The following is a 15,220-nucleotide window of genomic DNA, read 5'->3' on the forward strand; positions in this document are numbered from 1 at the left end:
AGAGTGCCTCTTTTCTGGGCGATTGAATTCTGAATCATGATGGCACAAGTCAGAAATGTATGGAGAATGAATATTRGTATTTAGACTAATTCTTAGCTGGAACTGTGTGTAAAAGTTATGCTTTTGTAGTTGCTAGGTCTTTGGCTGTTTGGTAGGCTCCAATTTCCTGTTGCTCAACACATTATTTGAGTTGTCTGTTCATACACAATTAGAAGAATTCCAGCTATCCCAATGACTGCTGCTTTGCAGCCCTGGGAAAGAATTTTCCCCCAGATTGCAAACAGGAATGTTGCCTTTTATGGCAGTGTCTGCACACTGCCGGTGACTTGCCTGCACTCGCAGGTATGTTCTTGCTGGCTTAAAGCAGAGGTGACTAACTCACTTTCAGCAAGCCACCAGGAAAGTTTGCTGGGGAGGAAAACATAGTACCAAGAGGGTTTTGAACACAGTTTATGCCTTTTCCTCCTGAACATCAGTTACAATGCCCCACTCTTTACTAAGGTGTGGAAAGGACATGTACTTGGTACTTTGACTTCCTTGAATAGCTGCAGATTGGTATTGTTACCCTCTTCCTTTTGGAAGAGCCTCTAAAGAGCTTTTCAACCAAGTATGAAAAAATGTGTCATGAACAAGAAGTATTTAATGTCAAAGTGCTTCTGAATATTAGCTCATCTTGATCTTGATCATTTTCTTTTTGTTGGGCAGCTGGTTTATCTGGCTCCTTGCCAGTGTTTTTGCTGAAATAAGGATGCCCTCTTGGAGGAGAGGAAAGGGGAAGGCATATATTATTTAGACTATATGATTTAAGTACCTAGGGCTCTATTGTTTGTATGGGAGCCTCAGTCATAGTTCAGATGCTAAAATTGGTTACAAGGAGTTAGCAGGAGTAGCATCCTTTCGGCTATTGTTTTTTCTCAAAAAGATTTCTTAGATGAACCTCTCTAGTACTTGAATGGGAGGGCAACCTTTTCTAGGACAAGCGAGCTGCTTGTTGTTCACGGTTAGGCTTTCGAAAATCAGATGTTGTTCGGAGACAAAATCTTTTCCCTTCATAGAGCTGTTTCGTGATCGAGAATTGCATCCAGGTGTCACCACTGCTGAAGAATATGTTTCCGGAGGCAGTCTGTAAATGAGTCATTAGTTATTCCCCTGATCCACCCTCAAAGTGCCCAGTTATGCAGAAGGCTGGCGTGTGCCTGCTGAGCCATTGACCCACTGGGAACCTTGAACGGGTGGGGCCTTCGGAGTCAGCTAACATCCATTCTTTGCCTGTCCCTCAGCAAAAGAGGTGCATTTCTTAAAGGCATGATATAATAGTGTAATTATTACATATAATATTAAAAATTAAATATCATTAAAATGAATATATTTAATATAATATAATTCAGCACTTGAAAAAACAAATATACAGTGCTAGTAAAGGTGCAGGACCTAGTGCTAAATGCTTAGAGCTTGCTATCCCMAAACCTTTTGAGGGACATTTTTTTTGACATACTTTCTTCCTGTCTTAGGGTTGATTATTAGATCTGCTATTTCTGTAAGTGGTATCAATGGGGACAAAGCAACTTATTTTCCTCTAAATTTTATGTGCTCATTCACATACAAATGGTTTCTAGTTAAGAAGCTGTAGCACAGGAGTTACCTATCTGTAATGTGGGAACTTGATCAAAAATTTAAGAAAAGGTAGAATCATAGAATCAGTAAGCTTGGAAGGGACYTCTRGAGATCATCTAGTCCAACCCACCTGCTCAGCAGGGTCACCTAGAGCATGTTAGACAGGATTACATCCAGGCGGGCCTTGAATCTCTCCAGAGAAGGAGGCTCCACAACCTCTCTGAGCAACCTGTTCCAGTGCTCCATCACTCTCACAGTGAAGAAATTCCCCCTCACATGCAGGCGGAACTTCCTGTGGTTCGGTTTCTGCCCGTTGCCTCTTGTCCTGTCACAGGGGACAACTGAAAAGAGTTTGGCCCTGTTGATTGGTAAGATCCCCCCTCAGTCTTCTCTTCTCTGGGCTGAAGAGGCCCAGCTCTCGCAGCCATTCCACATAGGGCAGGTGCTCCAGCCCTCTGATCATCTTTGTAGCCCTACGCTGGACTCTCTGCAGTAGCTCCATGTCTCTCTTGTAGTGGGGAGCCCAGAACTRGACACAGTACTCGAGAAGAGGCCTCCCCAGGGCTGAGTAGAGGGGCAGGATCACCTCCCTCCACCTGCTGGCAGCACTCTTCCTAATGCACCTCAGGATACCATTGGCTTTCTTGGCCACAAGGGCACATTGCTGGCTCATGGACAACTTGTCATCCACCAACACTCCCAGGTCTTTCTCTGCAGAGCTGCTCTCCAGCAGGTCAACCCCCAGCTTGTACTGGTGCTTAGGGTTATTTCTCCCGAGGTGCAGGGCCCTGCACTTGCCCTTGTTGAACCTCATGAGATTTCTCTCTGCCCAGCTGTCCAGCCTGTTGAGGTCTCTCTGAATGGCAGCACAGCCCTCTGGTGTGTCAGCCACTCCTCCCAGCTTGGTATCATCAGCAAACTTGTGGAGGAGGCACTCTGTCCCCTCATCCAGATCACTGATGAAGAAGTTGAACAGGATGGGACCCAGTACTGAGCCCTGGGGGATGCCACTAGCCACAGGCCTCCAACTGGACTCTGTGCCACTGATGACGACCCTCTGTGCTCTGCCTTTCAGCCACTTCTCAATCCAACTCACTGTCCACTCATCTAACCCACACTTCCTGAGCTTCTCTAGGAGGATGTTATGGGAGACAGCGTCAAAAGCCTTGCTGAAGTCAAGGTACACAACGTCCACTGCTCTGCCCTCATCTCCCCAGCCAGTCATTCCATCACTGAAGGCTATCAGATTGGTGAAGCATGATTTCCCCTTGGTGAATTCACCTGATCACCTTTTTCTCCATATACCTAGAGATGACATCCAGAATGAGCTGTTCCCTCACCTTTCCACGTTTGGAGTTGAGGTTTATTGGCCTATAGTCTTCCTGGGTCTTCCATCTCAGAGTCTAGTTTTTTTTTTTGCTCTTCCTGTTCCATGAAAACGCATTCAAAGGCCAAATATATTTCTGTCAAGTGGAGTTGATAGATTTTGTTGGTGATGTTGAATTTGTAAGATTAGGGCTGAAATACTAAATTTATTTGTGTTGGCAGTGTTTAAGGATGTAGAAAGTTTCAAATACTTGAACTCTCTCTGACTATAAAGCCCTTTACATTAGAGCTCAATCTCTTTATCTTGCACAAAGAAGCTTGAATGGTGACTCAGTTGTCACTCTAAGTGGTTCTTTGGTGACAGGACACTGAATGCACTTGGGTACCCTTAAGCTACTGAAGAATGGAATAGGAAGAACCATTAACTAAAAATATGGGGACAATCACATTCAGAAACATATTCCTGAAAATTAGTCATAGCTGAAATAAATTATTTGGAGGAATTCAGTGAATTTGCTGCTCTTAGGGATGTTTGAACCTTGCTTTCTTTTTAGAGATTAAACTTTAGTCTAATACAAGCTCAATGTGGAAAGAGGAAAGAATGGCAGTAATTCTATGAAATCTAACTGCAATGATACTCAGGTTCTCAGACTGGATGATGCATGTCCTCAGGTCTTAATCTCTGTGACAGCAAATTAAGAACAYTTTGTTTAAAGAAAACGAACAAACAAAAAAATCCCTCCCAAAGTAATGGAGATCTTTAGTTTGAAGGTTCAGTCTGTTTTACAGTTGTCCCTACAGCCCTTGTGTGGTGCAAGACTGTGTGAATAACTTCTGCAGTGCCCAAGTCTGTTTTGTGTCTGAACAGGTCTCACTTCCCTTGTAACCACTACTACTACAAACTGTCAGAGCTGCTATGGTAATAAGCACGGATGTTCTCCAGTCTGCTCAGTACTAGCTGGTTCCTGGTGACATAAGGAAGCAGTGTGTTGCGACCTGGAGTAGCAGGGGAAGAACAGGAGGGAAGGAGAGATGAACACTGAAACCAAGGCAGAAGGAATGTGTGGGCACAAAAGTGATGGAGGAGCAGTGGAATGARGACATGGTGGAAAGACAAGTCAAAGATTGTGTATGAGGAAGTGGAATCATAGATGAAAGCTCAAGGGAGGTTAAAGATGTTGGAGAAGATGGTGATGAGTAGATTGAGAGCAGTAAGTTCTGTAACTGGAAAAATGTCATCATCCACAGCTGGGAGTTGAATCCATGAGTTGGTACATCTACTACTTAACATCCACTACAGACATTCTGTTTCTGACTTTCGTGGTGTATCAGCTTGAAAGAAAAGATTTAAGCTGTTACCAGCTGCTCAGTTAATACAGTAGAGCATGGTGCCATGAAGCAGTTGGCTGCATAGGATTTAAGCTGCTGCTCAGCATTGTAGTTTTCAGCTCCATTCTGTATAAGATCAGGAACAAAAATTTCTCACTGGGCTTCTAGTCCTCCTTTTGGAGGTGAAAAACTCTGATGTGGGGTTTTCAGAGTTTGGGAGTATTTTGCCTTGTCTACTACCACTCTCTTCTGTATCCACTTTCCCTACTCTGCTGTGTCAATATGGACCTAGAAGAGTGAAGGACAAGTAGATTTACATTGAACTATAGCCCTGTGATAAAGAAACAGTCAGGAGTGGAGAGGAGTTCTGTATTGTTTGTACTACAACTGTGATGCAAACCATGGTTGTTTTTATGTTAGTGCTATTATTCTTCAACTAGCAGATGGTGAGAGATTGACTTCTGTGGCCGGAAGAGGGGTTGCGTGGCCATATTTCTGAGGATATGCTTGTTGGCATTTGCTAGTTCCTGTTTTTGTCTTCGGTGTTGATATGCTTCCATCGTAGAAATTTAAACTTGAAGTAGTCTTGGTCTGACTACAGTTTTAGAATTAATTCTTTATTTTTATTTATTCTAGATCGAGAGGATCAGTCCATCCTTTGCACGTGAGTAGTTATAATTGTCAGCTTGTCTTGGTATCAACTTCTATATTAAAAATTTTGCTTGGAGGGCTTTTTTTTACTACTTAGACCCTCCAACATTACCTAGGCTTACTGAACCCTACCCCAGCACACATACAAGTATTTGACTTTTTAAGCTCCTCCAAAATACATTTAATCCTTTCAGCAGAATAATTTTCTTAAGCACTTCAGGAAGAAAGGCAATTTTGAAGTAGCTCCTGTGCTCAAACTTCTAGGGAAATACTGTTTTGTTATTGGAAATGACATGGAGAATCCTTAAGATTTGATACAGCTGCTGTGTTTAAGTACATTCATACTGATGAGGCTGATAYAGCAACAAACAAATAGTCTTACTTGACACAGCAGTTTCTCTTCTAGACATGGGGAAATTGGTTCACTCCAAAAGCCTAAGTAAGTTCTACTCAAGGATTTAGAGTGTTTCTCTTTAGACTCAGGAGGCTTCCTTCTGAAAGATTCACTTTGTTACCTTTGAGCCCCTAACTCTACAGCAGCCTCCAGATTATTCCTCAGCCACTTGGAAACCATCCATGTGACTGGAAACTGTAGTTCTTTATTCCATTCCCTCTTTTATATACGCACATGCAACTCATACCCTGTGAGAAGCTGGCTGTAGGCTAGCCTGCAGTCCTAGCTGTATTGCTACTGCTCACTAGTATGATTCAGCTGGTTTTGACAGAGGTGTCGTGGTAGTCAGAATGCAGTTAAAAAGCTCTGTAGCCATTTAGGGGTTAGAAATACGAATATATCACCTGTTGTCTTTTTTGTGAATGAATCACAAACTTTCTTTACAGAGGTGAATCAGGAGCTGGTAAGACAGAGAACACCAAGAAGGTTATTCAGTATCTGGCTCATGTTGCTTCTTCGCACAAGTCTAAAAAAGACCAGGTAAGGGCCAACTTCATCTTTGTGGTGCTGTAGTACTGTGCTGGCTTTCCACAATATAATTTCTACTGGTTGACCTTGCTAAAAGACATTTTACTGAATAAAAGCCTAGATATAAATGTCTATTGAGGACTGAAGAGCACAGTAAACTATGAAATTATAAAATGGAGAGAACAGTTAACTATGAAATCATACAAGTTTGCCATAAAATGTGAGCCAAGGAATACTGCTCTAGGTTATAACTCCTTTAAGTTCAGTGGAGCTACAGTGGGGATAAACTTATCTGTAACATCTTGGATTCATGAGCAAGTGTGTTTAGGAACACTATGAATGAAGCGCCACTCGATCTGATCTTTTTACACAGACATATCGCTTTTAAACAGTCAAGGCAGTTTAATCCTTCCCAGAAGGAGTTGTATCTTTTCTTCAGTAAATTTAGGGCTGGCTATTATATGCTTTTTCAAAAGTGGAGAATACGGTGATAGGCTAGTAGATGTCACCTGAAAACTCTAAAACTGTAGGAAAACGTAAAAGGGTTGAGAGCAGCCAAGCATTGCAGCACATGAAAGGAGGGTGGTGGTGGTGATGGGAGGATTTTGAAGATGTCTCACTTATATTTTTTTCCCCTCCCTCTACCCTGATGGACTATTGCTGAATTCGTCAGTTGTATCCTCGTAGGTGAGCTGCACGTTTACTGCACGTTCTGCACCAGGAATGCGTTTTCTGTCCCATTGTGTGATTTTTTTTTTTTTGAGCAGCTTTTCACTCCCCACCAATATCCCTTTCTGCAGCTAGAACAATCCCATAGGTGATTCACATTTTTTTTTTTTTTTTTTTTTTTGTGTGTGGTGCACAGTAATCTTTTTGTCAGGATATTCAATTGGAGACTAAAATAACATCAAGAATACTTGTCTTCTGTGCTCAATACTAGTTTGCATTTAAGGCTTTTCTTGCAGGGCTTTCCCAGGTATATTGTTTGGAAAGAAGTATTCCGCCATGGCAATAGGACTGGACCAGGCTTTCCTAGAACTGTGAATGTCTAGTACGTGTGATGTTTCTAGTGAGACAAATTTAGTTAGATATTCAGCTTTCTATTCCCAAAAGTTAGATGTGGGTGCAGGTTGCTGAGAAAGGTCAGGAGGAAGCTGTCCTGCAGATGGGATGTTCTAGGACTGTGAGTGTGTTAGCCAAAGCTGAACACATGGGAAATGTGCAGTGCCAAGCTATGTAATGAAAGCCAGATGCCAAGTGCATCCACTGTATCTCTCTATAAAAAATTTCTCGTAGTAAGTTAATGTGTAGGCAGGTGTTACATATGTAGAGTTTATGAATAAGAAAGCATCTCTGCACACAAGTGCTATGTGTGCTTGTGTACACTTTGTATTAAGTGGCTTCTGGAATCCAACCGAAAAAACGACTTTTTATGTGCCAAACTTTCAGACATATGAAAACTTTTTCCATGGCTGTCAGTAGCTGTATTTAGAAACATTTTCCTTCTCTTCCCCCCCCCTTCTTTTTTTTTTTTTTTTTTTTTTTAATGTGGAAAATAGAATCATGAGTTTGAGTTAAGCATTCTTCCCCTACTTATCCCTGAGGAAAATGTCAACCACCTAGGCAGGACAAAGATCTACTTAGAAGAACAAAACAGTCCTATGTTGGATTTGTTGTGTGGTTTGCCTAAATTTGATTTCCCCCCCTGCCAAGGATCTTCTCAGAAGTCTTGCAACTAACTTTTTGCTCTACTTTTGTGACTAAACAGTAGCTACTGGCCTTATCAGAGAGGAGCTGAACTGGTGTTATTAAATGTTAATTTGTAATGAGTACTTTAGGCAACAGTTCCTTACAAACCTTAGGCTTGGAGTCAGATTATGAGCTTATGAAGACCAAAACATTTTATCTATCTATTTTATTTACTCTCAGAACTCTGATACCTGCAKACTTATTCTTTAGGATAGAGTGTGGTAGTGCCAAGTCTCTATGCTTCAGGACAAAAACTCCTCTGCTGGCACTGAGGAGCAAGATTAGGCATGGAACTTAAAACCAATGACAGTATACAAAGTACTGATGTTTCACTTACTAGAAGATAGTCAAGAAACTTTTCTGGTAGAAGTTTCAAATGTTAGCTCCTGTTTTCCCAAGTATTCAAGTGAAGTCAGGATTATACAACATTCTTCAGCTGTAGTTCTGTTTTGGAGTTGGTGGCAGCTTCCACTGATGCCAGTGCATTAGTGTATACGTTCAGCTAAATAGCTTCTAGATGCATGGTGTGAATACTAAGCACATTACGGCTGCTTTTAGAGCCTACTGAATCTGATTATATAACCACTTTTTCATTTAATCAAATTTTATTTATAGAAGCAGGATTGATGTTTTCCCATTCTTAGTCTCTGCCTCTCCACAGACTTGTTAAATCACATAATGGTCTTTTCAAGATGAGAAACTTCTCAGCTAATCAGAAATTCATGGATAATAGCTGCTGATGCCTAAATCCTTGCGATGAGGGTTAGATTATTGATAGCCTCTTCTCCTTTCCTCCTCCAACCCAGTGTTGTTGGGATCCTGTTACTTCAATCTCACATGATTGAAAAGAGTACAAAAGCAAATCCTTAATATTTTTTAAAAAATATAGAGGAACCAAATTCTTCTTTTTTTAATATATATAATTGCATTCTGTTAAAGCTAGTTTTGATTTCTAGATGCCTTTCTTCATATTTTCTGAAAAACAAATGACTGGCAACACTTCTTGCACAGAAATCATTCCAAAAATATTTGTTTGAAACTCAAGAAATTCATTCTATAAGTTCGTATCAAGGATTTTATTTGCTTTAAACTGGTGATGTAAATTTGGAGCAGAGCGAAAAGACTGTACTCTAGAGACTACACTGCCTGACTCGGGGCTAACAGATTCGGTGGGTGTTATTGCCTCAGTTTGCATGAGAAATATTGTACACAATTAAACTGCATGCCAAATATTGTATAAATTTGCTGTGTCAGGGTTCAGGTCGAAGGCCTGCAATTAATGATAGGAACCTGAGAATTTCTAGAAAGCTTCTGACAGCTCTACGTTGTACTGGGTTTTTTTGCATTGTGAAATTGCTCATTACATAAAAATAATAAAGTCTRTTCCTTCAATTAAGATGACCTTCAATATTTAAGGCCCCCCCAAAAAAAATGTTTTAAAATCTAAACAAAGGCAGCATTAGAGTGCACACAAGTGAGGAACGGATACATCACAGTAATCCCAGCTACTTAATCTTACATACCATTGCTGTGACCTGCTAAGAACTTGCCTCAGCATTGTGATATGCTAGTAAAAGCAAATTATGAGAACTGATTTGACCAACTTTAGTCTTTTCTTCTTTCCCACAGCCATATATCACTGTATTCTCTGAGCTGGTATTCTCCATGCCTGTTGGTTGAAGTGACCTAATTACTTCTAAAATACAGTTTATCAACACCTACGTGTCGTTAATGACACTTTTTTTCCTGAGTTATTAAAAAAAAAAAGCCAGAAAGTCTGTGGTGTACATGTTTCTATCAACTTTTGATCCTTGTGTAGCTAAGCATAACCCTCACTTCATTTTTAGCCAAATAATTAAAATAGATTCAATGTCAAAGCGGACTTTTGTTTAGAGAAAAATGCTCTCTTGATCTCTTCCCTCCTTTTTCTTTAGTTGGGTTAAAATATTAAGTTGGTGACATCACTCACTTCCATAGCAACAGATTGCAGTTAAAAACAGAGGCCTAGGACTTCAGTGCAGGATGAAGAGGAAGAAGAGAGTGAGAAAAGTGTTCCAACTTCATTGCACGTTCTGGAATAGGAGGGGGAAATGTGACTGACGCACAATTTCAAGGGCTGAAACCTAGTTTCACGGTTTTCTCCTTACAAAGCCTCACAGTGGCAGTGTTGTAAGAGAGTGAATCTTCCAGTTTTCCTTTCTAGGGCTAAAACCCCTTGTTATGTATATGTGACAGTGAATGAAAGTGTTTGCAGCAGCTGTCTTTTCTGTGAATATACAGTTCTACAGGGACTGAGGGTCATATTTGGCTCTGCACTTTGCCAGCATAAAGTGATTGTGGAAGCAGGAAAAAAAAAAAACTTTGCTCAGTTCTGGTATCTCTGCTCTCCCCTACCCCCTTCTCCAGTATGCATTTTTAGAGAGGTAGTGTAAGGACTGACCTGTTTTATAATGCACCTTGAGAATGAATGGGAATTCTTTTTACTTTTGAAATACCCTTGCAAGTTTTGCTCATGAATTCCAGTTCTCAAGAATGAAATTCAGTTTCCATGTGTTATGCATCAGGAAGTTTTGAGTGCTTACAAATAATTGCTAAAAAGAGAAACATTAAATTGTCATTTTCTGTCTCTAGAAGCTTTTTAGGTAATCTCGAAATATACGGAACTCTGTGCTTCTAGCACATAGGACAAGTGATTTTAAAAAAAAMCAAGGATATATCTAAAACCTGCGGGGAAGGGTGTATATGCTCCAATGATCTTGTACTTGGCAGAGATAAAGGTTGTGATTTTCTTGCAGCTCCAGCCTTTTGCGTTCCTTGAGGGGAGGAGTGTACGAGTATGGCAGCAGAACACAAGCAATCATGCTATTTGTGGGATGCCACTAACTTCTCTCTCCCTCTGTGTGTGTGTGTGTGTGTGTGTGTGTGCGCACGCGCGCATGCGCACTGTGCACATGCCTCCTTAACAAAGGAGGTTTTTTCTTTGTTTGCTTCATGGAGGATGTTCTAGTTCAAGAAGACTCTATTTTAGAGCTTTTCAAACTGATTTTTGAGCCTACTACTAACAAAGTTCAGAGCTGTCTTGCAATAGCAAACTAAGTTTTGGGGTTCTTTTTTGTTTTGTTTTTTTTTTCCCCTTACTCTTGTCTGGATGGCAAGACACTTCTGGGATGTGGGCATGATCTTGGATAGAATGAATGGTCTTCTGCTTTCATCCTGGGAAGTCTTTGGGATGTTATGGCCAAGTAGCTTCAAAGGGCTGCTTGTTAACAGAAAGCCAGCACTGTAAGTGGAGACCTTTGTGTTGAGGAAAGGAATAAGACATATAGAGAACAAAATGGAATGCTCTTTTACCAAGGAAACTCATTTGACGGTCTGAGGGAGCATCTTACAAGGTTTAATGTGGCTGGGGGCAGGTTTAGCTCAGCTGGTTAGAGCGTGGTGCTGCTAACGCCGAGGTCGTGGGTTCAGTCCCTGTGTAGGCTACGCTGAGGGTTGAATTAGATGATCTCCAGAGGTCCCTTCCAACCTTACCATTCTATGATTCTCTACAACAGACACCAAGCTAATGTGAGCTGAATCTTCAGCACTGGTTTGATCCAAGCTTAATRCAGCAAATTGTTACCTAATTTACTGATATCTGGTTTCCCTCTAGGGAGAACTAGAGAGACAGTTGCTGCAAGCTAATCCCATCCTGGAGGCCTTTGGAAATGCCAAGACAGTAAAGAATGACAACTCCTCAAGATTTGTGAGTATTACCCAACTTGGGTGCTAGTATACTAAGTCTTCCAAAGAGAGAGGAAGAAGGTTGGGTGGACTTATTCTGAGTTAATTGTTGTCTTGGAATAGGACAGTGGTCTGTGGGTGGCTTCCCCCAGATGAATCTGGGAAGCAAACATCATTCATCAAATTATCCAGAGAATGCTGCTGTTTGGAGTGAATGTCTGGTATGAAAGAGCCTGAACCTATGTCAGGATTGCCAATGCTAATATTTATTCTCAGTTGATTAAAGTCGATGTTTTTTTCTTTAAATTCTGTAGAGCAAATAGTCATCCCTATTTTGTTTGCTCTGGTAAGCAATGGGCAGTGTCTGATAGGCAGATGGGGGAGCCAGGACTGGAACTTAATGGAAATATCTGAAGATAAGATTTTGGGTGGGGGAGAGAGGGTAGAGGAGAGGGGGTCTGCTGTCTAAGCCATATGGCATGTGAAACTGAAGAAAGACTGGTTGTGGGAAATCTAGGCTGAAATATAATGAATTTGAATTCTAGGCTGTCAGAGTGCCCTTATTACAGGTAAGTGTTYGGTATTTTAGTTGCTAAACCACTGTAGTGATTGCAGGCATTGCCTATTGACTGACCTTGTGTTTTGCATAGAACTTGCCTGCCTGATTTGTTCTGAATTTCCTTTCCTGGATAAAAAATTATTTGCCCTTGTTATTTATTTACTTTTACCAGACAGAATGAATTTTAATATTAATACTTGTATGTTCTTCTCAGGGCAAGTTCATCAGAATCAACTTTGATGTCAATGGCTACATTGTTGGAGCCAATATCGAGACCTGTATCCTTGCCATATAGCTACTTAAAAGAAAGAAATGACAGGGTGTAGAGTGTGGCAATAATAGAACCTAACCATCTCTTCACAACTGACTTCTGTGAGGTTGAGAATGTGGTAGGAGACATTTAAATCTATACTAGCAAAGTTCCTGCTTTAATCTTCTGTTTCTTCATAGAGTATTTTGTAACCTTCATGGACATGAAGGAAATCTCTTCTGAATGAATTAATGACTTCTAGTCTTAGGAGACTGGAATAGCAATGTAAACTGATAAATTGAATAGCTTTGGGATTTCATGAGCCATTCTCTCTTCTGACAAAGGGATGCAGAGAAGGGTGGTTCCTACTTTTATTTTTTTATTTATTTATTATCACTTAAGCTTCTTATCTTTTTATCTCTCTTTATGAGACCAGAAGCTTGGTGGGTTGTTTACCAATGATAATAGCTAAATCAATGCCCTTGTTAATTGGGGTGAGGCAAACACCAGGTAGTACAAGTTTTTCCTCCTGCGATGGAATATGAAGTGATTCATATGTCATGCCATGTTCCTTGATTCTGTAAAGATCTACTGGAGAAATCACGTGCAATTCGTCAGGCCAAAGAGGAGAGAACATTTCACATCTTTTACTACCTGCTGTCTGGGGCAGGAGAACATTTGAAGAGTAAGTATGATTTTGTTGTAGTTATGGGATTCCCTCATTGTAATGACAGAGCATCCCAAACACAGTAGACCAGGTCCTATTCCTTTGTAGCTTTTTGGCTCTGCCTCCTGCTTTTAGAGATAGTTACCCTTCTACTTCTTCCCCACATTTATACATCCCTCTGCCCCTGTACTTCTCAGTTCATGAAAACTTGCTTCTCTGGTTCCTTCCTGTACCTGTCGTCTTGCCAGCATTGACTCTACATCATTCCTTATCTTGTCCAATGTTTAGTCTTGTCTTGCATGGTATGCAGTACCCTTCAGTGCAGGAATGATCCTACTATTATGAATTTAACTGAGTGGAGCAAAGCATTTGACATCTAAGCAGCTCTAGAAGTCTAGGATTCTAGTGCACCTAGCTTTAAAATCTCAGCCTCAGAGATCTTGACTTATTCAGAGAGCCCTTGTTCTATGAGAGCTGTAAACTGATATGGAGGAAGGACAAGAGAGGCCTTTCTTTATAGTTGCTGTATTTCAAGAGCTTTGTATATAAACCTTTACCTGAGTTTAAACAAGCATGATAATCTGAAACTAAAGGCAATTTACTTTCAAGATAATCTCTGCTTCTTACAGAGGGAGATGGGGCATAATAATGATGGACAGACACTCTTTTGGTAGAGTTTTCCAAAGGAGGTAACAGAAAGAAATAAGGCAGGAACGCCTTTTTTTTAAAGTTAAATGTTCTGCTGCCAGTAAAACTGGTCTTCATAACAGATTCATCTAGCAAATTACATCTCTATTTGCTGTGAACAGATAAATGAACTAAGAGCCAGCTTTTCAAAAATAATTAAGCAGCTATCCTGAATTCTGGAAAGTGTCTGTAGGATCTTAGGTATGTCTGAATCTGGTCCTCAGTCCTTGGCTGGAAAGGAGAGGGCACAACACAAGTGATCTTGTCTCTCTCTCTCTCTCTCTCTCTCTCTCTCTCTCTCTCTCTCTCTCTCTCTCTCTGTGTGTGTGTGTGTGTGTGTGTGTGTGTGTGTGTGTGGTTTTTTTATCATACAACAAAAAAAGATTCAGTCAGTACTGGCAGGATGTGTTTGGGAGTGATTTGTGATGGTATTACTGTCCAATGTAACCTATACTGTACCTATAGCTGGTACTATATAGGTACTATGTACCTATAAGGTACCTATAGCTAATTCACTTTGACTGGTAACATGTGCAGTTCAGAAATTTGCTCTAAGTGGTAGCTTGTTGTCCATAACAAAGGTCATAACTTTGCTTTTTAAATTCTTTCCTAAGCTGATCTGCTGCTGGAGCCTTACAACAAATATCGCTTCCTTTCCAATGGGCATGTTACAATCCCGGGTCAGCAAGATAAAGACATGTTTCTGGAGACCATGGAAGCAATGAAAATCATGGGCATCCCAGATGAGGAGCAGATGGGTATGAATCCTCTCAAGAGCTTGAAAATGCAAGGTGTAGAAAGAGGGAACAGACCATATCTAACGTACAATTGAGCTCTAGACCTATTGGATGGGCTTTTTTCACACAGTGAACAGTGTGCAAGTAGCAAATGTAGTGGCTTTGGAGCAATCAGTCTCAGGATTTACCAACATAGTTTCAGCTATTGCAATTAGCCTTAGAAATTAAACAACCAATGAAGATACACTTCTGTTTGCTAATATTGTTCCCAATCTAAGGGCTGTTTATCCAGCTTATCTATTACACGTCCAAGATGCAAGAGTTTCTTCATCTTGTACAAGGCCTGTATGCTTTCTGTCTTCACCTGAACTTTTAAGTATCTAGTTCAGCAGTGGTTAGATTAGTACTTTGAGAATTGCCTGATCATAGTGTCATTCTTTCCAGCTTAACATTGAGCTGCTAATCAGAAATTAATATTATCTGATTCTGGGAGCACAGTACCATGACAGCCAGTACCTGCTGACAATCAGCACAAAGTGCACCGGTACTTATTCACCAGAACTGTGTGCTATGTCTCATTTGTAGTCTACCTCACTGCTTGGGAACCAGCATTCCACAGAATCTCAATTTCTAAATGCATATAGTCTTCTAAAACCAGGATAGGAGTTATAGTATATGCAGTTTGACTCACAACCTGCTGCCCTTCATAAATGATTGTAATGACGGTAGTCAAGAAACTGAAAGTGATGTGAGGTTAGAGGAGCAAAACCTTCCTACTCTTAATTGCTTTGTGCTCTCAATAACTAGCTCTTCCCTGTGTCTAGAAGTAGTCCGTAAGAAAACAGTGAATTTTGGCCTTTGATGTTACAGGATGGGGCATGACCCTGAGTCCTGCCTCCTACTTTCCTGCAATGATGATGAGAATGACTTAAATTGCCAGGCTGCATAGTCTTGCATGGCGGGGGTTGGGCAGAGGGGCTGGGAAAGTCCTGCATCTTGAACAGGA

At 40.8% G+C, this 15,220-nt stretch overlaps 1 protein-coding gene across 3 annotated transcripts in view; it reads left to right on the forward strand.

The window, feature by feature from the left end:
* MYH9 (myosin heavy chain 9) overlaps positions 1-15,220 on the forward strand; it is a 73,530-nt gene that overhangs the window by 29,974 nt on the left and 28,336 nt on the right. For all 3 annotated transcript variants that reach the window (XM_085323465.1, XM_085323464.1, XM_085323466.1), the window contains exons 4-9: positions 4,906-4,933; positions 5,761-5,854; positions 11,244-11,336; positions 12,088-12,151; positions 12,710-12,808; positions 14,092-14,235. In XM_085323465.1, coding sequence (XP_085179591.1) covers positions 4,906-4,933; positions 5,761-5,854; positions 11,244-11,336; positions 12,088-12,151; positions 12,710-12,808; positions 14,092-14,235 — 522 coding nt within the window. The remainder of the gene's footprint in view (positions 1-4,905; positions 4,934-5,760; positions 5,855-11,243; positions 11,337-12,087; positions 12,152-12,709; positions 12,809-14,091; positions 14,236-15,220) is intronic.

Source organism: Rhea americana, unplaced genomic scaffold (genome assembly GCF_003343005.1).
Source record: "Rhea americana isolate MKP2758 unplaced genomic scaffold, rheAme1 scaffold_85, whole genome shotgun sequence".
NCBI lineage: Eukaryota > Metazoa > Chordata > Aves > Rheiformes > Rheidae > Rhea > Rhea americana.